The sequence below is a fragment of the Dicentrarchus labrax genome, unplaced genomic scaffold, assembly GCF_905237075.1.
Source record: "Dicentrarchus labrax unplaced genomic scaffold, dlabrax2021, whole genome shotgun sequence".
NCBI lineage: Eukaryota > Metazoa > Chordata > Actinopteri > Moronidae > Dicentrarchus > Dicentrarchus labrax.
In genome coordinates, this window is record NW_026136705.1 from 13,759,866 (window position 1) to 13,787,367 (window position 27,502).

Consider the following 27,502-nt stretch of genomic DNA (forward strand, 5'->3'; position numbering starts at 1 on the left):
ACCTTTTGATAGGCTTTCTTTAATCGTACTGATGTGATGTGCTTACAGGCTATTCCACATTTCTGCATGCTTCTTAAAGTATCCTTATACATGAATGATTATTTTGAGGCTTGGTGTCAGATTGGTGTCAGATTGGTGTCCTCGGTGTGTGCTGAGAGAGTGCAGCTGAACTTTTTGTCAGAGAGTGGAGAGGCAGCTCACTGCAGCCATGATGATGCGGCTGCTGCAGGCGGAGTCTGCTGGCCTGAACTCTCTCTTTCAGTCTGGCTGGCTGCTGTCCTGTCATCGGCCTGGGTGTGGTTTTCTGCAGTCGGGGGTACCGTTAGCAGGAAATCAAGCTCCAGTCCATTTCACTTTAAGGCGAAACAAAGAAAAAAACACGCTCGCGAGCGCACGGCTGAAAATACTTCGTACTCAAGCTAAAAGTAACGTTAGCTTCCTCGAGACAGGAAGGCGTTTGATTGGCGCCGTGCTTCTGATGGGAAAAAGTTTTCTTCTGGTCTCGCTAACTGGTCTGATTTAAGAACTTTTTTTTTTAAATAAAACCTGAACCGGACGTAAAAGAAAGGAAAGATGCCGAAGACGGTAAGAAAGAAAACTGCATTTACGTTATCATGTGAAAACTACCGTCTTTCTGTCTGTCTCTCTCTCTCTCCATTGTCCCTATAAAACCCCCACTGGGACGTATTGTTTGACACTGGTACTCCATAGTTACCTTAAAGTAACCCTAATAGCATATTTAGTACATATATTATTGTGTTTTTAAATCTTTTACATCCATTGAAGCTCACCCGACAGTCACTGGGGTACTTTCCGTTAGGTGTGTGCGCGTGCGCGCTCCCGCCTGTTTGTTCATTAAAAATAGCGCCTTTCATCAGATCATTCATTCAGACTCTGGTGCTCTGAACAGCGCCTTATTACGTTACTGTGGACTCCTCTCACACACCTGGACACCCTGAAATCACATTTCTAGAACCGGTGCTCCGCGGAAGCCGCTGTGTGGCCTGCAGTAGCGACCGAGCTAGTCCTCCCAAAGGCCTCCTTTTCAGTCAGGTCTAACAAGGAGGGATTTGAACTGTCATTCAGGCCAGCTGTGCTGCTGCCCAAATCTGGAGCAAATGGACTCAAACTAACACAGGGAGGTGGCATGAAGGGATAAGAAAAGAGGCAGCATTTTATTTATTTTTTTTGCTCTGAGCTCTGAAATCAAATGAAGAAGCACCCAAAGCTTTATAGATTTGTGCTGGTGTAGCTGTGAACAAAGAGGAGGGCCGCACACAGGCTGAACTCTTTCTTTTATTCAAACAGCATTATTACAGACAAAGCCCAACGTAGCAACGAGAAGTGAAAGTGGGTTCTGAGCCAATCAGATGGCCCCCAATGAAAGCAGGAGTTGAGATTTGACTCAGCACAATGCTTTTTGAATTAAGAATATAATATAGAAACTGTGAAATGTGTGTTCTTATCCGCAGGTTGTTCGGAGCTGTGGTAGCCACATGCACACTCTCACAGTCTCATAACCCATGATGAAAGTGATGCTAACTGCAAAGATGTCACAGTGCAGAGTGCAGAATTCATTGAATCGCTATCTTTGTTTCAGAGGAACAACGTCAGATTGCTTTGTGCTCTACATTGGGTACATGCTTTAGACTCATAATCTACCTGACATTATAAAAACTATATTATTTTTGCCAGTAACTCAGCCAATGTGATGCTACGTTTTTATGAGCTTTTAGTAATTAAATATCTGAGGGTATATGTACGTATGTATATTCATCACTGTTGACATAACATTAAACTGACTTGTGAACTCCTGCACTTCCCAGTAACAAACAGAAATACGAATGGTACCAAGGGTTGTACCTGCTTTCTTCCTGTAGTATTGTTCTGCTCGTACTTCCTCTATATTTTTTCCAGCTGTCAACCAGACAAAAATGTTATAGCATCCTGGCATTTAAAGGGTATGCTTAAAGAGCATTCACCATCCCCTTCTTCCCAGAAGGAATTCCTCTAATCGTATCAGCATTTTAAAATAAATTTCAAAGGGCCATTTTGCATAAGTCCTTTGTTAAGTTGTAAAAATTGTGCTATTAGGGCAATTAACTGATTATTGTTAGAAATAAATCGGCACATTTATTCAAAATGTTTATCTTTAGCTAATGTTTAGCTCAAGACGAGAGGAAACAATTAATTAAAATACATTTGAGCAGTGATACATTATTGATCAGAATCATAGATCCAGTATCCTCTCTGTAGTAAATGGAGCTCAACAGTATCTCCAGTTAAAGCTGACTTTAAGAAAGCTAATAAGCATTAACATTATTCGTTCACTGCAAGTGTTTACTATGGTCTTGTTATGTATTTTTAGTCCATCACTAAGTGCCAGTCTGTGTGCCAAGTCTCTGCAGAGTGCAGCTGGGACACTGTTAGCCTCAACAACAGCAGAGTAGTAGCCCATAGAATAAGTAGCAGCTACTGAAGTAACAGCTGTGGACCTTAAAGACCTCGAAAGAAGCCGTTTGGCAATCCTGATGGGTTCACAAGCACAGGGATACTGCAGGGAAAGTGCAGCTGCGTAGAGCTGTAGAGACTTTAGCCTGTATAAAGAGCTAGAAAATAGGAAACTAGTAGTGGACGGAACAGATGGTCAAGAGGAAGCAGCAGGATTCTCTCAAAATAAACAAGAATAATTGATGATGACCGAAAAGAATTGTTGAATATGTTATACAATAAGGCCTGTATTAAAGGGGAACTTGGCAACTCTAGCCATTTCTCTGTGGTTTTCACTTTTGTCGTCGCATGTTTTCTCAACGAGCTCCCCCTACAGCTCTGGGACGTATATTTCAAAACACTGACGTAAAAAAACTCACTTGCGGCACCCTCCTCCCCCTTTCTACCACTGCTGATGTGCATTTGTTACCGGGCAACTTTTTCGTGTGGAGCAATGTCTACCGAGGTGGGTAATACATTCATTGTCGCTTGTTCTAGCTGGCGTGGCTAACCGGTATTGAGGGGGGCATGTGTGTTTATGTGGAATTGCCGTAAAGCAGTGCGTGTTTCTCACTCGTTCTCGCTTCTCACGATACTTCCTATTTCCAACTTAACGGGACAGTAGTCCCAAAGTTGCAAGGTTGGTTTTCCGCCCGGGGACGCTAGGGGGAGCCGGGGAGGTCACTATTTTCACCGGAACAGGCCATTTAACCATCCAAATGATTTCTAAGCGGGTTTATTAAGTTGAAAAGTTGCCAAGTTCCCCTTTAATTAATGAGCAGCCAACACAGCAAAATATAAAGTAGGGAGCATCAAGAGAAGTTATATTGTCTCCTTTGTACAGATGCAGCAAAGCCTATATACATCAGGCTGTGGGCCGTTGGGATGCAACGTTTTCCCTTCACATGATCAGACCTGTTAATGCAACAGACAGTGGTCTGTGTCCTTTAGTAAAGCTTGTGGTGCCATGTGAAGATGCAGTAGACAAGGCGTATGATTGAAGGAAGCTATACACTGATACAGCAAATGCCCCGAAGCTCACTGTGCGCTCAGTGAAAGTTGTGTACCCGACACAACAAGCAGGAGGTAAAAGATTCAGTTTTTCCATTAACTGCTTTGGTGACCCAGTTCTTTAAAATATATTTAGTGTTTTAAACAACTGTAACAAGCTTGATGTTTCACAAAAGCAATAATTATTGAGAAACTCTGCCTTGGCTGGACTTCTCTTGGCAGTGCTTCACTTTCCCAAGGAAGTCATGTTGTGACTCAAGGTTTCTGCACTTACATCAGTTCCTCTCTGGTAATTTCCTTGCCTGCAGCCTTATATGGACTTTCACATCACGGTCTAGCTGTTCTCCTCCCTGCTTTTCCCCTAGCGTGGTCCTCAGATGCCATGCTCCACTTTAGATTGCATTACAGCAGTGCAACAAGTTGAGGGTTTACTTTAGGTCTGTGTCTATCAGTCTCAGATGTGTTATTTTATTTTATATTAGTTTAGAGCATGTGGATGTTGTTGTGAACTATAGTTGTGGCTTATTATCTGCTTTATTTAGGAACTACCCACAATTTGCATAAAACTATATTTTAGATAGACCAGATTTTTCTCAAGCACTAAATAAACACAAAATCATATTCTCTTGGGTTTTATTTCTAAAATTTAACCCTATGTTGTCACAGAAAGATGTATTTTCCAGTTCACTGATCTGTATTGCTGAATGGGCCCTAACCACTGCAGCAGTTTGCTGTTATTTTCCTACTTGTTGTTTGAACAATAGAACCGTTTCACAGTGCTAATACAGCAGGCAACTGGTGAATAATGTTAATCATATTAACACCTTTTTATCCACAAACACAGAAACAGCCTATTATTATCACACAAAACTTGAGCACAACTTACCATTTTAGTCCATTATGTAGAAATCATTACAGATGCAGTTTTCTTGTTAGGAGGACCAGACCTTTAACAAGGGTGGCAATGGAGAAATGGTAAATGGAAAGACCCAGAGGTATGCAAGCAGGGGATTAAATGAGTCTGTAGTGCACATAGCAGAGCAGATTAACAGTGTGTAGAGGTAGAGCTGTTAGACCAACTACAATCAAAACTTCTGGGTTTTTTGCACAAATAGCTTGTTCAGTGTTCTCTGTTTGGAGATTGTGAGGAAATCAAACTTCGGAAAGTAAGTTCTTTGTTGTTATTTATTTATCATTTTTATATACTTATAAATCAGCAGGTTTTTTTTGTCTATTTCTTTATTCATCTTTCTGTTTAAATCGTCAAATTTTTTGTATAGGATATAAACTACCATTGCAGACATTAAAATATTGTTACAATTAGATGTTACAATGACATTAGGGATGAATAAATCATTATTATTTGGCCCTCATTATGCTGAAAGTTTCCAGTACAACCTTAAAGCCAGCAAAGTTCAAACTGTGTACATAATAATTTAATAGAATAAGCAAAGCACTACAGCGAGCATTAGTCAACATAATACTGCAGACTGCAAACAGAGTAGCTGGTGGTTTGTATTAGGGGATGTCTTGTGTTTTTGTGGTGAACGTTGTGTTCTGCTCCGGATGTGCTGAGGATCCAGAGTCACTGCTCACAGCTAGATCTTCTACTGATAATTAATGGTTAGATACAAGGGGAACAAATCAGTTGTAGGTATATTTAAAATGCTTTCACAAAAAAATTGATGAAGCAAATACCCTACTGACCTGGTAACATATGGATACTACTAGAAGGAGTACAAATCATTACTGCACACCAAACCAATGTCAGTGTCAGCAGTGGTTGTTATATTGATGGACTGAACTATGCTGTAAACATAGAATTAGGAATATGAAAAGTTGTAGGTATATAAAAATGTATATTGGAGAACATAGTTAAAGCACCTCCCTCCATGTTGCTGCATAATCTTTTTATTGGGTCTACATATTTCTGTGTATATGGCTGTAACAGTATTTGAACCCAAAAGCAGACTTGGCAGACTAAACCAGCAGGGATAAAACAGTCCTTACTTGGTCAGTAGGAGGCTCATAGTTGGCAACATGATGGCACAGTTAGCCAGCACATGCAGGGGTCAAAAGGAAGGCAATGTGTCACCAGAATAAAGACACAAGTGCTTGAAAGCTCAGGCAACATAGTCAATTTGGCAAGGAGTAGTAGCATCTAACTGATAAATAGCAGGGCTAATGGGGTGGGACAGGTGTGTAAGATGGTGACAAAAAACGTCAGTCAACAGGATGTAGATGATTGAGGAGGTCGTAGCAGCAGTCTCTACCACAATTGCTGTCTTTTCACTAAAAACAACAAGAAGGATAGTTGATTATGCTTGTAGTGATGTTTGATTATTTTAATAAAAAGTGGTCGTGGGAAACAGTTGTAAGAGATCCTTTTGCCCCTTGTGTGTACTGTCCCCTGCTTAGAAAGAAACCTCATCCTCTTCTCCATCTTCCCTCTTCCTGTCACCCAGTGTGTTCTGCTCAGCCACAGGCTTTCTTCAATGTAATGCAAAGCGGCATCCAGCACACAACCACAGGCTAATCTGAATAGCAGACAGGATGGAGAGTTGAGGATTTCTTTCCAGAAGTATTCCTGCAGACAAACGGTGGAATTTTATCTGTACCAGACCTCAAACTAGAAAACCCAGACTTCTGAAATAAGATTATTAACTTATTTACTTATTTCTACTGATTAGCAGCTTAATTGTTTTTTGTAGCATAGATACTTTCCTGTTGGCTCCCTGCTAACTCAGTGATATTTGTATATTTGTTTCAGAGGATATAAACATGCTTGTTGTGTTTCTCACAAGTCTTTCACATGATTCCCCTTGTATTATTGGCTTCAAGCGATAACATAGCAAGGCTGTTGTGCTGTGCCTCACACAGGGTAGGTCATCACTGTCACATTTTCACACTTCATGTTAGCTTTGCATTTTCGAAACCGTTGACTGCGTGCTGTTGGGAGTGACATGGTTAGATTGTAGACTGTACATGCCCTGTATTCAAATTTTATTCCAACTCTACCACCTGACTGGATTCAATCTGACCCTTTATTTCTTATGTCTCTCAAGTAGATCATATTTTTCATGCCTCTGACATGTGCGGTTTGTCTTTAAGATAAGCTGCAGTAGGGGTAGATGGTTGCTTTGGTTACAGTGGGGGGGAGTCCATTGTTAAAGAGTTGTTGACCTTAATAGCTGCTGACCTTGTGGGGCTCTTACGGATGGCATGACTCAGATACATGACTCAGATTTAGCACCGTCGTATGTCTAGGTACCTTTATTGTATGTCTTGGGGACCATCCTGCTCTTAAATTATGTTGCTCTGTCACTCTAAAGTAGTGTTATCCACATGCATAAGGACACTGGTGGTCAACATTTTTGTTCCCTCCTGCTCCTAAAACCACTTAGTGGTATCTCCTCTGTTGTCCTGGCTTTGGTTGGAAAGATTGTGATTGTGAACAGCACACTGAGATAACACCAGTGTTGGAATGTAAGGGTGGTGGCTAAATGCAGGGGCATCCTGGATTCCTAGGGAATAATTATACAAATAATGTCTTTGTCAAATGGTTTCTGTACTGTGTATGGTGATTTATTTTATTTTTTTTATATAAAGAGGATGTTCCCAGTATCTAATCTAATCTAATCTAATAAAGTGCATCTCGAAAAAAGGAGGGATGGGACAATATACAACATTATTACTTATCACAATAAAAAACTTTTTTTATTATTATTATTTTAATTATCAGGATAATTGGGAATATCCGGGGATATATACACAGATATACATATAATATTGTGAATCACAATTATTTGGGCCAGGAAAATCATGACATGACATTTTCATATTGTCCCAAGCCTATAAAGAAGTACGCTAGATTGTACCTACATCACTCTTTGTGCTATGGGCTGTACTGCACCTTCAAATCACACCTTTTCTTTGTGTCAGTAGTTTCACTTCCTCTTTCTGACAAGTTAACCTGGTGGTTTCCAGAGTTCACTTTTGAGTTAACTTCTCTATTGTTGCATATGGTTCTTAATGGCCATGTAATTATAAGTGTATCCACTTCCTACAAATGAAAGTGGGTTTTTTTTTTTTTTGTCCCTGTGTCCTAATGCAGCTTTCTGTATTCTGTCACTCATACAGCTCTTTATGGTTTCCCATTTTAGCCTGTGGGCCAGTTGAGTTTATCATTTAGAGTTTTCAGCATTGCAACTTAAAACCAACAAAGAAAACTGACAGGAGCTGGAATTAAGATGATATTAAGATGTAATTTATTGGGCCAATTTGTAATCTGTATGGATTTTCAGCCACGGCATTGTCACTCCACCACTTTGGTTCAGACTCAACTGTGGGACGGATTGTAATGAAATTTGGTACAGACATTCATCTTCCCCACATTTTCATCTAGCGTCATCATCATCATCAGATCAAAACTTCCATTCTTCAGTCTATCATTTAGTATACTTTACTATTAAATAACCAGTAGTCAGTATACTTTTATACCACAATGTTTATATTATGTGATTTAATATCAATAATTAGGTTTCCATTGTACTTTGGGATGAAAAATTTTAGTTATGAAGTGATGAGCTGGTCTGATATATCTAAGGGCATGAGACCTGTATGATTCCCCTGTGGTAAATAAAAGTATTAGGACACAGCTGTATGAGTAAGAATAAAGCAAATGGAGATATTAAAAATAACACAGTCTGTCCCAGTCTCAGACAGTCAGTCAAGCGGAGGATTCTTGAAGAAAGCATTCAACAGGCCAATAACTTGTTGAAAGAAATCTAAATGTCAGACACAACCCTGTCACTAAATTGGTCTTTGGATATACTTCTAAATGTGTAGCCTCTTGAAAGCTGAAAGTTGGAGTATAGTTTTGGTGTGATAAAAACAGAATAAGTCATGGAAACATGACATGTGGGCCTGAGAGGAGTGTTTTTTTGAGCATGTGCTAATAATAGAGTGTTAAGTGTTTTTGAATTCTGGCCATGAGAGACACACCCAAACCAGGCAGAAAATGTATGAGTGTAGTTCCTTTTTCATGCAACACTAGCCATTCTGACTCAGGAAATGACACCACTTAAACCCCAACAGGGTGGTCATGAACTGAACTCTTGTCTGCACTAATGAAAAAATGTTCATCAAAGTTCATGATAGTGAGTTTAAAGAGTGGTATGTCTGGCTGGCTTTGGGCATCTGTGTTGGAGGCCCAGATTTTAGGTTTCACTAGCTGCTGGTGACGACAGGAATTGACAAGAGAGGCAAGTGTCCTGAGCAGTAAATGGGGTCCTGCTGACATGAATGTGAAAGAACGCAACTCTAATCGCTGGGAAATAATGCATACCATTGTTGTTGAGGGCAGGCGTGGGCCTCAGCTTGCACAGTTATTTCCCAATAGACATGCATGCTGCTGTTTCCGTCATCTCTACGAGGACAGAGAAAATGAGAAATGCCTACATGGTCAGTTTACAAAGTACAGAATCAATTTATTGTTTGTGCGACCTCGTTGAGGGGGACTTTAAGGTTAAATAAATGTACTCAACTTTTCAGGTCACTTAAATCAGAGGTTAAACGACCAGCTGTAACAAAATGTGTTCCCCTGAAGAAGACAAGCGTATTTTACAAAGTCTGCTCTTGTTACGGCAGATAGTTTAGCAGAAAGCAGACAGGTTGCTTGATACATGACAGGATGTAGGCAACACTCATGAGCGCTTAGTATTTAGCGGCCGTACCTCACGAGGCCCAGCCACCAGAGGATGTGGTTACTTCCTGTAGATAAGTTCTATACTGAGGCAGCGCCGTTTGTTGTACACATTGTGGGAGACATGATCTTTTATGAATTCTATGTTTATCAAAATATCATTTTTCTTGTTATAATGATGGTTTGGTTGGCTGATTGTTCACAGTAGGCCTGATTGGACCATGGAATTACCTTGTTCTCCAATGTGTACTAAAGGTTGTGGGTGCACCTTTGTTGCTTGTGCACAGCCTGATTTATTCAAAACCTTCTCAACCGCTTAATTTCAAATCAGCCAATGAACTACTGAATATAGAAGTACATGTCATTTTATCAAACCTAAATTTACTTAATGCTTAGTATTACCACTGGGGGGTGCCAAATTGTACATACAAGAAAAGGGATGTTTTTTCAGTTTAGGCTTCAGAGGGATTTCATAGAATGACATTTCAGTGTTTATTGTTGGAGTTTGGCACAACTATCTATCTAACTATCTATGCCAACTGTGTATATGTGGAGAATCAATATGCTAAATGCTAAAAAGCCACCATAAAACAAAATTCATAGATTTATCAGTACATTTTGTCAGCTCAAAGAAGTAAACACGAGGCAATTTCTGTGAGACACTACAGCCAGTAATCTCCTGATCTTGCCAAGAATAATAATCAAGCTCTCCTTTTGCCAAGAAACTGAATGCTGATTTTATGTAAGATGCATTCACTTTATCCAAAATGCAATCTGTGTCTACATAGATTTTAATAATCACTTATTCTTCCATTTTGCTCTCTTCCTCAGATTAGTGTGAGAGTCACCACAATGGATGCTGAACTGGAGTTTGCCATTCAGCCAAACACAACTGGAAAGCAACTCTTTGACCAGGTATGAGAAAATTCTAAATGGTAACCAGTGTCATATGCTTTGTATTGACAGGTAAAAACGTTTGAATTAAACTTAATTTGGAAGCATGAGTTCTGGATTTTGTTTGTATTTGCGTATGATATTCTTGGGAGAAATTTCAACCCCTAAGTCACTCTAAAGAAGATACGGAATAATACAAAGTATGTATAGGATAAAGAAGATACACTTACTTAAAAAACCTTATGGAGATACAGTCACATTTATTTATGTATGTGTTTATTTTTGTCACATGCAGTGTTAAGAGGTTCTTGGTCTCAACAGGTCTCAAAATTCTATGTTGTTTTTGTGTTTGATGTTTGTCAGAGTGACAGCAGCAAACACAGCACCTGTTGTCTGTGGTTTGCTGTAGAGACTTGTTATAGAACGTGGTTTGCTAATGTTCTGGCGAGGAGACACATTAATAATATTTCTGCTTTAATGTTTTAAGGTTGTTAAGACCATTGGGCTGCGGGAGGTTTGGTACTTTGGACTCCAGTACCAGGATACAAAGGGTTTCTCTACATGGCTCAAGCTCAATAAGAAGGTGAGCTCTTCAGTACTTTGTCTAATCTCTAACACACTGTTTTGCCCTTCTTTGTCCAGATTTAACTACTCTGTTGAACCCAAGTCTGTTTACAGAAATATAACCTCTATCCATCACTCGTGTCACGTTTTATTTTAGGTGACAGCCCAGGATGTGAGGAAGGAAAGCCCGCTGCTGTTTAAGTTCCGTGCCAAGTTCTTCCCTGAGGATGTGACAGAGGAGTTAATCCAGGATGCCACACAGCGACTGTTCTTCCTGCAGGTGAAGGAGGGAATCTTAAATGACGACATCTACTGCCCTCCAGAGACAGCAGTCCTCTTGGCCTCCTACGCTGTGCAGGCCAAATATGCCGACTACAACAAGGAAGTCCACACACCAGGCTATCTGTCCAGTGAACAGCTTCTTCCTCAGAGGTGACACGGGTTTCATCACCAATTCAATCTGCCAGCCAATGTCAGATAAATGTGTTTGTTCTTGTTTCTCTGCATGACTTCTGACACTCGGATGTCTCGTGTTCTCAGAGTTCTAGATCAGCACAAACTCAATAAGGACCAGTGGGAGGAGAGGATTCAAGTGTGGCACGAAGAGCACAAGGGCATGATGAGGTAACCACTGACCATCTTTGCCCGCTTGTTTTAAGAAAGGCATTAAAAGGATATTTCACACTTTTTCTCATCCCCAAATGCTGCCTGAAATATGTTTACTTTGATGCTATTGGTCACAATCTAACTCACTACCTTGCTCAAGGCTTGTTTTCAGCCTTGTATATTGAACACATCCCTGGGACATGCCATTTTGAGCTCAGTGTTGTCTGATTAGGTCTGTGTGGTGATCAGGGTTGGGCAAAGTATAGACTGCCCTGCTCAGGATTCAGAGCTCCAACAATTTAGGATTTTGTGCTTTTAATCACTGTCTCTGAAGCACTAGCTAAATCCAGTCTTATTTGTCCTCAGAGAGGAATCCATGATGGAGTATCTGAAGATCGCTCAAGATCTCGAGATGTATGGAGTCAACTACTTCAGCATCAAGAATAAGAAAGGAACAGAATTGTGGTTGGGAGTGGATGCTTTGGGCCTCAACATTTATGAACAGAATGACAAGTAAGTGATTCCAAAACAAAGTAATAGTTGAAATTACCATGAATGCAAATGTTTAGCCTAACTGGGGTTTATTATCATTACTAATACTAATAATTTTATCTGTCCAATGTAATGCAGCTGACCCAGTGTTTTGTATTTGCATTGTCTTCAACAGAATGACGCCCAAAATTGGATTTCCTTGGAGTGAAATCAGGAACATTTCCTTCAATGACAAGAAGTTTGTCATCAAACCAATTGACAAGAAAGCACCCGTATGTTAGCCCTTAATAACAGACCACTTGTTAACGATCGATAAATGTATGTATTACTAGTAATAATAACCTGTGATGTTGCCGTTTTAGGACTTTGTCTTCTATGCTCCAAGACTGCGCATCAACAAGCGCATTCTGGCTCTTTGCATGGGCAACCATGAGCTGTATATGCGCCGTCGCAAACCTGACACCATTGAAGTGCAGCAGATGAAGGCTCAGGCTCGGGAGGAGAAGAACCACAAGAAGATGGAGAGGTAAGAGTCACAAGCTGTTCCCAGAAAATCATTTTGCACGTAGATTAGATTGTGACTTCTGATGTTTGAAATCCTGTCGTAAAAACTTAAGAAAAGGCCCAGGTTTGCTCTTATGGTGTCTTGGTATAGACATTTTAATTCTTACACAGATGCCCTGCATTATAAGCGGGGGTTATGTGTGATTTTTACACAGAGGTGTGTAAACTAGTATTCCTTTTAAATACGCTGTGTATAGTACTAATTATAAAATATCCTGATTACTGTATAATTCAATACATCTCATATCTTGTTCCTATTTCCATTAGAGCTCTGCTGGAGAATGAAAAGAGGAAAAGAGAAGTTGCAGAAAAGGAAAAGGAAAAAATTGAAAAGGAAAAGGAGGAATTAATGGAGAGATTAAAGCAGATTGAGGAGCAGACGAAAAAAGCCCAACAAGGTATGTGACCTGTCAGTGTCCAAGAAAAGCTTCTACGTCGTACTGTAATGAACGGTGATGTTTACCTTCAGTGCATTTCTGTGTGTGTGACTGTGTGTCTGCACAGAGCTGGAGGAGCAAACACATAGGGCTCTGGAGTTGGAGCAGGAAAGGAAGAGAGCTCAGGAGGAGGCTGAACGCTTGGAGCTTGAGCTGAGGAGCGCTGAGGACTCCAAGGTGACACTGCTGCAACAGTCAGAGAACCAGATGAAGAACCAAGAACACCTGGTCAGTCCTCAGCAACTATTTGTCTATTCATTAGCTTTGAAGCAAGAAAATGAAAAGGGTTTGATGGCTGTGAAATTTTGTGTTGTTTCGAATATCGGTATCAAGAAAGTCTAAAAGAAAATGTTGTCCTTTTAGGCCACAGAGTTGGCTGATCTGACTTCGAAGATTTCCCTCCTGGAGGATGCCAAGAAGAAAAAGGAAGAAGAGGCAGTGCAGTGGCAACAGAAGGTATGGTCTGAGTTACTACTTTTTTATAATAACCCGATCATCTTCTTCCTTTGATTGCAGCAACCTTTTGCTCCCTGCTCATCATCGAAAAAGATTCATAACCTGATCACTCTTAATTGTTCTTAATAGTTGCATTCAGAGCAGCCTCAATAGGCAGCTTAGATACACAGTTGGACAACTATATTTTATACCTTCAGTTGACATTGTAGCCATCACATAATGAGGAGTTAGACAGATAGCCAGACCGACAGAGCAGTGCTTTTCTCATGAATTCCATGTTTTAACTGAGGGGAACACTAATTCGTGGTACCAATAACTGGTGCAACGCTCACTTTTTTGCCTGGGAAGTCATATGACAACATGAATACAAGTTAATGGCTGTGTCATATGATTATCTATATCTGCATCAAAATGTGCTTCATAAATGGGTTCATCATTAAACATAATTTCTGTCTGATGGTCTGCTGATCACATAGCCCCTCCCCTGTGACGCAGTGAGGACAGACATTCCCAAGGTCTTGTTGTTGTGTGTTTTTTGGGGGAGGGGTGAAAGCCCACAGCTCGCCTCATGTCCTTTTTGGTTAAATAGCATGTGTGTGTCAGCCCAGCCCCTTCATTTATGGGCAGCGTGACTCATTCTGTCTGTGTTGGTGACGGCTGTCTTTGTGTGAAGGAAATCCTGTTTGACTCTTTTGAATCATTAGGATATTCTGGTGAGACTGCTGTGCTAAGTGGTGGTTTCCATGCTTCCATTTTTGGCTAACATTCAGCTGAAATTCCAGTCTCATAATTGTCTCTTATTCCTCGTAGCACAAGCACTCTGGCTTATACTGTATTTACTGTGATATATAAATGTCTGTACATTTATATTTACCCTCTCCAGTGTATTTAGACATAATAGAAGAAATAAAGAAGTGGTAGAGAAAATAAAACAGAGAACAATGTAGAGAGAACCGAACGGAGGGAAATACAACTCTCCTTTTCTAAGTGAGTCTCAGTGGCACATCAGTTATTTTTTTACTTTCTCTTTCTCAGCGTCTTTCATTCCTGTTCTGTTATGTAGAGCAAGTTATCCTCTAATGCCCTATGTCTGAATAGGGTTGTTATTAATGTATTCAATAGATTGTTTAAATTCATTTTAGTGCCAAAAATAACAAACTGTGTTGCACAGCCAGCAGAGTAGAGCTGAAATGATGAGTCAGTTAATCTTCAGTTCAGTCGCTGACTTTTCCTCTAGCGCCATCAAGACGGCGACATTTGTGGCTTGTGAATGTCATAACTCTGGTGATGATCTTAACTTTCCATCTGGCGCCATCATCAGGTCAAATCTTCAGTTTGTGCAGTGCTTTGGTTGATAACCAAAAACTAGTGACATGCCCATTAGCCTCATCTTTACATTGAACCATTACACATTACAAGCATGTTGGCATCCTGACATTAGCATTGAGCTCTAAGCACCACTGTGCCCACGTACAGCCTCCCAGACTTGTGTATTGCCAGTGGAGAAATAGTACTTTTTCTTTTTTCTTCTTTCTTTTTAAACCTATTGTCAGTTTTTTGGACATTGAATACATTTCTATCTATTTAATCTTTATCTTATCTTAACAAGCAGGTAGTCGTGATTCTAGCGGGCACTGTAAATATTAACGCCTCATGTCATTGGCATTCTCTATTCCCTCAGGCTACCATGGTGCAGGATGACCTGGAAAAGACCAAAGAAGAGCTCAAAAACAAAGTGATGGCAGCTCACGTTCAGGAGCCCCTCAATGCAGAGAATGAGCACGACGAGAACGACGAGAGCAGCGCCGAGGCAAGCGCCGAGTTTACGGCTGCCGCCACCTACAAGGACCGCAGTGAAGAGGAGCGCATGACTGAGGCTGAGAAGAACGAACGTTTGCAGAAACATCTACTTGTAAGTCTTTTCACATCTCATTTGTACTGTAATATACAGTATAGATTTGATTAGTCAATAAATTATTGGATTGATAGACCAGTCTGAGTCCCTGAAGGTGAATCTATCACTTCTTAGAAACAGATGATTTAGAGAAGGACTTCTACATGTTAAGCTGATGTGTTCAGTGCAAAAATAAGTGTGAATCACAAAAATGTTCAGGGGTAAGAATGAGTCTCATATGTTTATAACAACATAATGCTGTGAGATGTGTTAATACTGTGATGACTGTATTTCCAGGCTTTAAGCTCAGAGTTGGCCAACGCTCGGGATGAGACCAAGAAAACAGTGAATGACATGATCCACGCAGAGAACATGAAAGCAGGACGAGACAAGTACAAGACCCTTAGACAGATCCGGTCAGGAAACACCAAACAGCGCATCGATGAGTTTGAATGCATGTGATGTCTGCATCCACCAATGCAAAAGCCCAAGCAGTTGGGCCAGTCTGCCTGGACTGCAGTCCTGCCTCACTCAAGCTGTTTCCTCTGTACCCAAATAAATCAGATCCACAACACGGCGTGGTTGCACAAGCACAGCACAATGTACAAATATGGATCTGGAAAACTCCATTTGTTATCATTCCTAACTTTGAATTTAGGCAAGTCACTGGTTGAAAAGGGACATACTGTATTTTATTAGTACATTCCTCATGAGGGGTTTATGTAGCATATTCGTATTAGGCTCACGCCTCATTTCATGACACATTGAGTAAGCATTTTTAATTTCTTTATGTTTTTGTCACATTTTTTAGATAATGATTTCAAAATCAAAGGCTCAGAGACCAATCCAAATTTCAGTTTTCTTGTAGATATATTTCTGCTGTACACGCAACGGTTCCTCACAGCAAGCTGCATCTTTCAGACAGTGATGTTTCTCTAATTATCCGTTGCCCATAGTTTTAAAGCCAAATGCACTGTAATCTACATAAGCAAATACATATGATAGGACCCTGAAGTGTCTGTGTGGAGCGTTAATAGAGCAGTATTATTTTTGTAAATGTACGATTTTTTTGCTTTTTATTTTGACTGTATTCAGAAACAGCCAACTGTACATTACAAATCAGAATCAGTATTTACACCTCAGTTACAGGGTGATATGAAAGATCAATTTCATGTAGATATTTTGTCTGTTTTTAAATTTCTGAACACCTTCAAATCAGTTTACTACTAAGGCTTTAGTGTAAACATTGCTGTTAAGGCTGAAACAAATGACTTTCTTTTTAAATCTACATAGAAACATCCTGAATTGTAAACTATGAATGAACTTGATATACTCTTTAAGTCCTAAAAGAATAAAAGTAGCATTTTGAAAATTATGCAAATCTGGTGTCTGAGAAGCATTTTAATAACTAGCTAGACATTTTTTAGCCTACATACACTGAATTAGTTAGGTTGAAATTGTATCTGCAAAATCAAAAGAAAATGCTGTATTGTTAGTGTCATCATTATTCAATTAAAAGACTGACAGGACATCTGAGGTTGATTTTACTGTTCCTTTAAGTTTTATTCCTCTGCTTTTAATTTTTAACTCTGATCATCATTGAGGATGTTGTTTGATAATCAAATACAGTTTTTCTTTCTCTTGGTTTTTAGCATTGATATAACCAGTACAGCATAAGGATTTACACTGTAATTCTCACATGTCAAGTTGGCTTTTGTTGGTGAACAAAGGCCGATAAATTCATCTGTAAAGGTAGAAGTTGTAGTTTAATCTTAAATGCTCCATTGTCATCGGCAAAATCTACATAGAACCTGATGCATAAAATAAAATAATTTAATTAAACATGCACTGGAAAACCACAGCGTTTGCAAAATGAGTCAGAACAGATTTACTGTCCTCAAGGGGCACCGTTTCCAATGCATGCATTTTTGATATACTGTGTATTTAAAGACATTTGTGTATTTTGTAATTTGGATTTTTCCGATGTGATACAATTATGTAAGGTTAAAGATAGACACCGCTTAGGATATTTTTGTATAATAAAATCTAGAAGTACTTGTCAAAGATAACAGTTTTTGTTCAGAAAGAACAACATTTTTAAAATAGTGTTTTGTTGTAAACTAATTGAACAGCTCACTGCTGTGATAGTAGGCTGATGGAACAAGCAACACCCCAAAGCCTGTTCTAGGACCAATGAAAAGCCAGACCACAGGAAATTCTGTTCATCTTATACTGCTAAAAGCAGGCAATATACCATGCATGGAAGTTTTAAACCAGGCCAAAACATTTTGCATAAAAACAAACAAAACGTACGTTCGTGTGCCATTATTCCAGATTACTTTTTCCATTCAGACATGCGAAGGGTTTTGCTTGTTCTCAGATATTTAGAAATTTAAGTTTGAAAGATTTATTTACACTATTTTGCAAGTTCAAAGTAAATGTATTTTAGTGATACATATTTCTTTCTATTTTATTTTGACTTCTGTTATTGAATGATCATTTGTCATTTGTACCAAGATTTTGATATACAGTATTCTTGCCCGTTGCTGCCTAGAGTTCTTGTATTTGCCATGAAAGATAAAAATGCAGTTGTTGCTATTTTGGTTACCTTTACATGCCTTTGACAATACCTTTTCTAATGCTGCACTGTATGTTCTACCTGAAGCACCATGTATTGACAGCCTTCTTTTAAGAATCAAGTGTAATTTGAACTCAAGTCATCATGTGTGAAAAATAAATTTATTAAAAGATGCTACTCAATATTTTGTCTTGAATCAAAAAGGACTGAAATGTAATTGTGTAAATTGACAGACAGTGCCTTGGCCAGGTTTTCCATCAGATCTCGCTGCTTCAGGTCTTCCTTTCATCAATAAAAAACAGATTAAACCGTATTTAAATTTCCTGTCAGTCTCTGTATTTCACAACTACTGTTACTATATTATAACTACTGCTGCTATGGTTTCTGCAATAAGTGTAAAAAAACAGTTTATCTTTGCTTACATGCAATTCATTAATATGTTGACAACATTTCTACAGTATACTAGAGTGATCATACTCATCAGATTAAGTTTTGGCCAATGATTAACAAACTGTAATTCACACCTGCTGTTGTACTTGTAGCTGCAGTCTCGCAATGAGCCACATGGTGGCAGTTTACACTCAGCCTGCAGTGAGGGTGACATGGCAACAATGAACAATGAAAGTCAGTTTATTCACGTCGATGAAGATGTGTGGATTGTCATAAGTATAAAGGTTACGTTAATGGATAGTAAATATATCTGTGCCTACTTTGTTTACAGATTCAAAGAAATGTGACTGTGAGGTCACCATTTTCTTTATTTTACCAAATCAAGTTCTAGAAAACAAAAAATAAGTTGAGTAGAAAACCAGAAATGAAACATGGCTATATAGGACATCCAAAATCACGCAGACCCTCACTAAGTATTTAAAATTATTCAGCAAATTATTTTTCTGCACACATTTTAACGTGGTGAACAGTATGCACTGAAACGCCTCCCATAGTTGCATTGTTTGCTCTTGGAAAATGTCTCTATTTTTGAAATTGGAGCGTTTAGGGTTTAGACTCAAAACTTAAATATATAATAAACTCAGTGATTGACAGGCAAGCACATAAGAAACTTTCTGTTTGATTTGCAATTTAAAACCTATGACTCTGTGTGCAGAGGTTGACAGCTTCCGGCTTTTCTATTGAAACAGGCGCACATTTCCAGTCACAAGCCTGTGCACAGCTCAGAAACCTTTCCACAGAGTTTTGTTAATAGTGTTAAATAAGTAAGAACTGAAAATAACATATATATACAGTATGTGGACACCACTTCTCTTTTCTACCTGTGGCAGCTAAATGTCATATATCATTAACTCAATTAGTCTTGGTAGCTTAATATATTTCTTACCAAATAAGTTAAGGTAGTCATACACATTTCCAGCTATTTGCAACAGGAAGTTCAGTTAATTCTTGTTGAACAAATTGATGAAAATCAACCATCTCTTTCTCAACACCAAAGGGAGGTGTTTTTTCATCTCCCACTTCCCCTATATGTGTGGTACTGGTGGCCTGAAAAGGGTGTTGAAATGATTCACACTCTGAACTGCCACTTAGCGATAAGCTGCCATGAGTCTCTCTGTTTGAACAAAAGTCATCGTACATACTTCAGTGTACTTCACATACTGTGAGAAACTTTAAATATATTCCCTTGCTTCAGTCATATTTCTCAGAGGGTAGGGGGTTGTCTGATTACTTCACAGCATAGAAAATGTACAGCTCTGAACAGCTGTGTGGACGTTGCTAAATTTATTTTATTTACAGATCTTAAGTGTGTATAAATACACTACTATACTATACCATATTATACTATACTATACCTAACCGACATGTTTCAGGAACATTTGCTTCACGTTACAGATGTAGGTAGTATGTGCATTAACTACGAGTCACATGATGCTATATGTTGTAGGCCTTAGCATGCAGTGAAGGTGCAGAGCTGTGTCAGGGTACTGGATGAGGGCATTTGGACAAGGATCTCTGTAAAGTTGGGTCATAGATGCTTTCAAAGTGCATGGTGGAGATGGAAAGTGATGATGCATCGTACAGTTATTATATCATACTGCACTCATCACTAAAGCCGTAGTGGGAGTTGTTGCCTAAGATCAAGTTCAGTGTAAGTCTTTTTTCCCCACTTAGCTTCTCCTAGTTATCCCAGCCGGCCTCTTTTTTTCCTCCCCTGTTTCCTGCTAAAAAGAGATTGGAGGAACATTTGGATTAGGCTCGTATATACAGCGTTTCAATGTTCAGCCACTTTGTGTATTAAGGAAGCTCAACATACAGTACAGTTGTAGCTGTAGAGGGAAGTCCAGTAGTGATTCACAGTGCATTGGTCTAGAGTAACATGAGGAAGTTACACAGCGCCATGCTTAGTACATTCTGGTCGTTGCAAAAACATGTGGGTAATGCTAACTAGAATTGCAATACAGTAATAACTTCCAGACGTTCCAGACATTATGAAAATTCTTCAGGGAGTATTGGTTACGTGAGTTGACAGGAAGTTGTTGGGTGCTCTCCATGGGATGGCATTTGAAACAGCTGGTAGTCTTTTTCTTTGCCCTGACCCTTGTTTTGCACGTGAGTGGGATCAAACCGACTCACAGACCACCAATCAGCAGTGCAGACTAAACACTGATGCTTGTCCTTGAAGCAGAAGGGCGCAGATGATGGCCAGTGATGGCTAATAGTGCAAAAGTGGAGAGAAATACAAAAATACATTGTCATTAATGACACTGTCACACTGTATCAGGAACAGTGCGATAAAGACTAATAAAGGAGACTGGTACTTAATTTCATCTTAAAGTTTTAACACCTTTATCAAGTAACCCTAAACTTACTTAAAATATAAAGATATATATATCTACATGCTGCACTGACTGATCTGAAATTGTTATTGATACAATAAAGTTGCTACTTGTTTGATTCTTATTATTATAAACCTCTATAAATACAGTTCCATAAGCACTTTCTGAGCACAATAGTGAGAATGCATGAATGCCACAAAACTGTCGAATATGTCTCAGCAAAAACCATTATCTCAAAAGCTGTGCGCCACGAAAGCCTTCAACAGCATTTCACAACCATGACATGTTGACACTTTATTTCCACATATTTCCTGAGAGCTAGCTTTGCAGTTATCTTCCTTGTTTTGACTTCCTCTTTGCAGCGCTGAAGCTCAGTGGTCAAACGAATTGTCTTGTGCACAGTGTCATCATTGTGAACTCTTGTGAGGGAAAGAGGAGTGTTGCTCTCGGACTCATCTGCCTCAACATCAACAGATCTGAACACCCAGGTAACCGATTGGTATCCAATCTAATATAACCTAATTTAAAATGTTGTGTACAAAAACAATCTCTTTATGTGAAAAGGGAAATATATGCATGTTTCTAGGTCTTTGATAATGTTTGCTTGGAGTGCTACATGTTGTCTTGTTCATTTATTCTACAGAGCCATCTTTTTACAAGATCAGGCCCCCCACTTAGTGTATTTGACAAGCTGAGTTTGACACTCTGTATCAGTGAGTGTCAGTTTGTCAAATACCCCAAGTGAGGTGTCACTTGTCTACAGATTTAACCCTTACTGGGTCACGCAACAGACTGAGCAGGCAACTCCCCTGGGTGATCTACCACACCAAGGAAACTGAAAACATCAAGGCAACAAAAGCAAAAACTTTTCTTGTAAATGTTTTGAGGATATGGACAAGGAACAACGTTTACAGTGGTTAAAGTGGTAGCGCTGAAGATGCACAAATGCTTAACTGCCAGTTAGTTAGTAAATCAAATGCAAAATTACTCTCACATATCATTGTTTTAATGAACAGAAAGAATAATTCTATCCCATGAGAATCTAAATATGTGTAAAAGAGGACTCACCAAAGGCTTCATAGAGATGTTTGAAAAAGAGAGGTATGTTAAAAGGTTTATTGACCAAAGAGTAGCCTATCCTTCCCTTTTCAGTTTTTTTATAGGCTTACAGCACAGTCACTAGGTAGCTCAGCAAAACATGCCACGTTTTTAGGACAAGTAAGGCTACTCTGATTCCATCGTTTGGTATGTTCTTGCATCATTTTTATTTTATTTTCTGACACAATTTTTACTCTGAGGGTTACAGAGGTTAAAATAAGCTTTTGCAATGTATTCTTGAAACTAATGAGAACGACCTGTCATATACAATGAGCTGTTGCTGGACATGCAAGTGAGATCAAATGAAAAAGCTAAATTATATTATGTGTATTTTATTGTGTACAAGCAAAACCATGTAAAGACTAAAGGGATGCTAAGTTTTTAGGTGCTTGCGTCATTTGTTCCATTCAATATTTTGCTAAATTGTTATGTTCAGCCCTGATGAAAGTGAACTTTCTCTCTGCCAAGATGTGGGACTGGTTTTCTTTTAATTTTTTTTCATTTCCATTGTGAAAATCTGACTTGGACTTAGTCGAGATACAGAGATGAAGAGAATAAAAGCAAAATATACAGTGACCCTGGAATTTAGGCCCTATGTGTGATAACATGATCTGCCAAAATGCATCAACCATGTACAATAAAGGTTAATGAGGTGCAGTTTTTACAGGCTGATCTATGAAGGGCCATGCTTGTATTCAAAAGCTGCTGGAAGTGTTGTACATAGAAGCTTATCATTTAACTGACTTCTAAAAGATGACACTTATCGGTCCGCCTTGCATTTCCTGTTCCTGTGGGGACATGTATTTCTATATGTGTAAGAACAAATGTGTATGCCTGTTTATACTGAAATACCAATTATTATCTACATTCTCACTAAGTGTTTCTGACTTCTGTTGCATCAAATGACGCTTCATTAATATTTTAATTTATTTCTTGGTATATTTAGCAGGGACGGTGCATATTGATAAAACACTCCTGTAAAAAGCAGTAAAATTAGTCATGAAGTTTTTTTCATCTGTAGTCCCTTTTAAGTCATCCTAAAAAAGAGAATTTAAGACTGAATTTGCAAAGTTATTAATATAATTTATAAAAATGCTGAATAATAATAAGTTAATTGAAACATCCTTATGGACAACCTTATTTTGCATTTTCAGTAACTTTTTAAAACACAGAGGCCCATAATGCAAAAGCACGTACAAAACAAAAGGAAATATCATATGGACTAAATAAGACAACACTAACATGACACATGCAGAGCAGAAGCACAGACATAAAAAAAAAGATTCACAATCCACATACGTCTATAAAATAAATCATAAATTTAAACAAAACCACAATAAAAGTCATACACACAGGTACATGAGGGCAGACTGGCGATAGTAGTATAAGTTTAAAAGTTCTAAATCATGATCAGTGGGCAGCACACACATCTACTACTATCATCACTATTTTGGCTGGTAACACACCATGCAAGTCATGAGCACTTCAGAAATGAACACTGCTGCAGTGGTACACCTCTGCATCAAACTTTTGCACCTCCTTTAATCTATCATGTGTTGAGCATGCTTGGTATAAACATAATTAAGTGGATGATGTACAGTCGAGTTTTATCTGCACGGCTTAATGTGCAGATGGTGAAGATGATATATTTTTTATCACACTCTCATATGCCGTTACATCACAACTGATTTCTGACTATTAGGGGATGTTTAATTCCAATTGGAGTATTTCGAAAATAATTTTTTTACATGTTTTGCAGTGCTAAGCACTGTAGCCAGAAACCATATCATGTTGCTCTTATTTCTTTCCAGATTTCTTTTTTTGAAGGTTGTTCAAATGTCAAGTTGTGCTGTATACTGTAAGCGAGTCTTGTCTAGTTTCCAAGGCTGTTGGAAATGTTCTTAGAATAACATTGGTCTGAAACAGGACTTTAACACATGTTTTAAAGTCATCTGAATAGTTTGCATATGGATCTTTTTTTTTTTTTGGATCAGTTATCCATTAAACTCAAACTTAGCACAGACATCAACAATAAATGTACCTTATTCAAATTGTTGAGCCACACAGGCTGTACTTTTGGACCAGTTGTCCTCAACCGTTGCAATTTCATTGCACAAATTGTGCATTATAGTACTTATCTGTGTTTCCAAGAAGTCAAACCTCATCTGCAATAATACCTGACACCATAATACACCAAAGATATCTGTGCATCACTCACACTTGTTATATTATAGTGTGTGAAGTAATTCAGTGTGAAGTAAACAGGTTATATGTGGTCAATGGTGGCGGTTGTGTGCATGAAATTGTTAAAAATGTCACTACACAATGTAAAAAGTCTCTTTTGTCTGCATTTTGATTCAAGCTGCCGGCTTTTCTATATATCAACTGTGTTCTGTCTTGCATTTATGACTGTAATTCTACAAGCAACCTCTGTTTGCCCAGTAAGTGGTGGTAGAGCTCTATTCTTTGATTTGTCCCATTCATGAGACCAGCTTCATATTAAAAAGTTTGATAGTGAACACAATACACACAACATATTCAGTCTTGAGACATTTATTCATGCAAAGAAAAGCTCAAATATGCAACATGTTTAGAATGATACCACCACACCTCAGACAATACAGACATACATTACACAGTGTATATGTGTATGTATGTGAGAGGAATGTGAGTTATTGACCATTTGCATTAAATTATTGAGTTATCAGTAAATGTTCATAGCGATGCATCCGATGAAGACACTGCAAAATGTATCCTAAAATAAAGGTCATATATTTGTGTTAATATATGATCTACAATACATAACAAGAAAATATACAAAGCAACAATTTAAGCAGGCTTAATGTAGCTACAGTAAGAGTCAATTTCAGTGTAAGGAAATCACCAATGTCATGGCACTACAGCTTTGATTGTGGATCACAGAATTGTTATATTATTTTATGTAAGGCCTCAGCAGTTAAAGTTTTGACTCTCATGATTTTGTCAAAGTGCAGTTTTTTTTGAAAATGTGTCATAAGAACTCCTAATACTTGGTGATAACCAGCTGTTTGCTATTATTTATGACACTTAGTAGTTAATTTAAACAGTGAAAATTATCACAATAAAAGCAACACTTCAGGCCATAATTGTTCCTTGCTATTTATTTAAACCTTAATACATTTTAAGTTATGCCATAACCACTGTGCTCAACACAAGTAACTTGAGAACCATGGGATCTTGTTCGGTTCCAAAGACAACAAAATACTTACATATGGGATCAATTTGTAGATATTAGGGAAAAGAAAAGCATTTGGACTTGGTTTGTAACTGTTGTTCCTCATGTTTTTCTTTTTAACAACTTTAGAACTTTCTGCAAATGTATTATGTTGCACTACAAAGCAAACAAACCCTGAGCAAAACCACAACTTAGTATAATACACATGCACAATGAGGCTCTCTCTGACTATGAGGTGGAGGTTAGGGGTGTATAGAAGAACTCCCCATGAATTGTCATTTAATCTCAAAGACACACATGACTTTGTTACATTGTCATATTCACTCTGCTCCACTAAAAGAAATAACAAACTGTTCCTTGACTGCTGGCTAGTTTAATGTGTTTAATTCTTTAAAATATCATCATCTTTCAAGGTTCAAGGTTAATGTAGTGCTACAACATAGGGTTGTACAACAAAATACAAGCTGTAGTCCCTTTACAACAAAAACTATATAGATTGATGAATAAATATGTGATAACATTTTTATGGTGGAGTGCAGAGAAGGAGTGTCACAGCTTGTGGAAAGAAGCTGCTCTGTGTGGTGGTACGGCAGCAGATACTTCTGTATCTCCAGCTAGATGGCAGCAGGGTGATATTTCCAGTCAGAATGCTTTCTATTACACCACTGTAAAAGTTCACAAGAACTTGGCACAGGAAGTTTGCTTTCTTAAGTTTCCGTAAGAAATACATTCATTTCTGAGCTTAGGGTGGAGATGTGAGTTGACCATGAAAGGTTCTCTGTGTTAATTCCCAGGAACCTAAAACTGTTCACCTGCTCCACCTCAGCTCCAATGATGTAAACGGGGGAGTGTGTCTTTGCCTCCTTTTCATAAAATTCAGCCTGGGTCTGTTGACGTTGAGCAGGTTGTTTTCTGTGTACCACTCTGCAAGAATGTTGATTTCCTCCTGAAATGAATACTCACTGTTGCTTGAAATCTGGAGGATGAAGCCGGTATCATCCCCAAAATTCACAAAGTAAGTTCTATCCGTGTTGGGGGATGCAGTCATGGGTATGCGGCGTGAACAGGAAGGGGCTGAGCACACAGCCCTGAGGGGCTCCGGTGCTGAGCACTAGAATGGAGACGGTGTGACCGCCAACCTGAATTGTCTGGGGTTTGTCTGTGAGTAAGTCCAATATCCAGCACGGAGGAGATTGTGTTGAATGCTGAGCTGAAATCAACAAACAGCATTCTGATGTGGGTGCTGTTTTTCTCAAGGTGTGATCCTTTGTGGATCTGTTGGTTCTGAATACAAACTGGTTAGGGTCCAGGTATGTTATTCTTTATGTGGTGGAAAACCAGTTTCTCAGAGCACTTTATCAGAATGAGGGTGAGTGCCACTGGGCGGTAGTCGTTAGACTAGACACTGCAGACTCTGGATACAGGGACGATGGTGGCTGTCTTGAAGGAGTTGGGAAAACTCTCCTGAGACAGTGATAAGAGAAAAATGTCAGTAATGTCATCAGCCAGCTGGTCGGCCCAGGTTTTTAGTACACGGACAGGGACGTCATCAGGCCCAGCAGCTTTAGTCATATTCACCCTTAGTAAGATTCTTTCTCATCTTCACTTCTTCAACAGCTTTACTATGGGTAAAAAGTCAAGGTGGTGTTGTGGTGTCTGTGTCATGATCACCTTTATCAAGTATCTTGGAGGGCTGTCTCCACATTTTTAGACCATGGTAACACTGGAATCAGGGAGTCCCTGCCATCCTCCCTGTAATTACATCCATAAAATCTATAAAATCTCCGTATTTTAAATGACAAACAAACATAGGTTATGCTATTACGTGTTGAAAGAACCTGATTGTATTCAATTCATCAAGAGTGTTTCCAAAAATATGGTGTCAGGAGTATTGAAACATGCATAAATAGAGACTGACTAATGTCTACACGTAACATATAACTAAAACAGCGAAATGCATTTTTATCTTTTCCTTTTCCCCCTTTTTTACAACAGATTTCACAAGCTGAGAATAAAATACAATATGCAAGAAAAGTTGTAAAAGACCCTCACAAGCTGTCCCAAAAATATATGTACGCTCACTTTAGTAAAAGGAAAAAATACATAACCCTTCCCCTAAATTAAGCAGTAACACACTGACACTTTACAGTTAGGGACACAAAAGTTTGAGAAGTTACTTGGAAATAAGTGAAAACTAATGAACTGATAGTGAACCGTTAGTTAACGAGTAGTTCCTGATTACATTTTATAGTGTAAGCACCTGAATATAGGAATTGTTGTGTTTTTGTTACCGTAGAATTTTTATCTACAGACACCACAGGTCGCCTTCCGTGGAGTCTGCCATGTTGAACCTGTAGTTTCTACAGTAGCCCAGAATGGCCATCCAAACACTGGCTCTCAATAAGCTGTCAAATACAGACATGGTGTTCAGTTAGATACAATCTGCAACATCCCCTCTAGATGCCACTAAATCCTATACACACTGGTCCTTTAATGATGAATTAATTAAGAATATTTGTGAATCGATCCTACGGCCATTTTCTTCACTAGTCATTCCTGATGAACTCTGAACCAGCCGGTGAACAGCACAAAAGTAACAGCTCATTCATCAACGATAGAGCAGTGCGGCACAATAGGATATATTAATCAGGCTTTGGTGCAGACAGTATTCTTTAGTATGATAAATTCATGTTGTGTTGGAGACTGTGTGC

The 27,502-nt window shown here is 38.8% G+C and overlaps 1 protein-coding gene and 1 long non-coding RNA gene across 3 annotated transcripts; both read left to right on the plus strand.

Annotated features, from left to right (window-relative positions):
- The first annotated feature begins 262 nt into the window (after positions 1-262).
- msna (moesin a) lies at positions 263-18,003 on the plus strand. 2 transcript variants are annotated; one of them, XM_051401030.1, is made up of 13 exons: positions 263-585; positions 10,037-10,120; positions 10,587-10,682; positions 10,821-11,095; positions 11,204-11,287; positions 11,636-11,782; positions 11,937-12,033; positions 12,124-12,287; positions 12,593-12,723; positions 12,830-12,990; positions 13,126-13,218; positions 14,900-15,130; positions 15,410-18,003. In XM_051401030.1, exons 1-13 carry the CDS (start codon positions 574-576, stop codon positions 15,572-15,574), a joined length of 1,740 nt encoding a protein of 579 aa, XP_051256990.1. In that variant the 5' UTR covers positions 263-573; the 3' UTR covers positions 15,575-18,003. The 2 variants fall into 2 exon arrangements, with proteins under 2 accessions (XP_051256990.1, XP_051256991.1); XM_051401031.1 differs by lacking the exons at positions 263-585; positions 10,587-10,682; positions 10,821-11,095 and having other exon boundaries at positions 10,062-10,120.
- A 2,859-nt stretch (positions 18,004-20,862) lies between these two features.
- Positions 20,863-24,110, plus strand: LOC127364417 (uncharacterized). The gene is made up of 2 exons (XR_007885016.1): positions 20,863-20,967; positions 21,123-24,110. It is a non-coding gene; the product is annotated as an uncharacterized LOC127364417 (long non-coding RNA).
- The last annotated feature ends 3,392 nt before the right edge of the window (positions 24,111-27,502 follow it).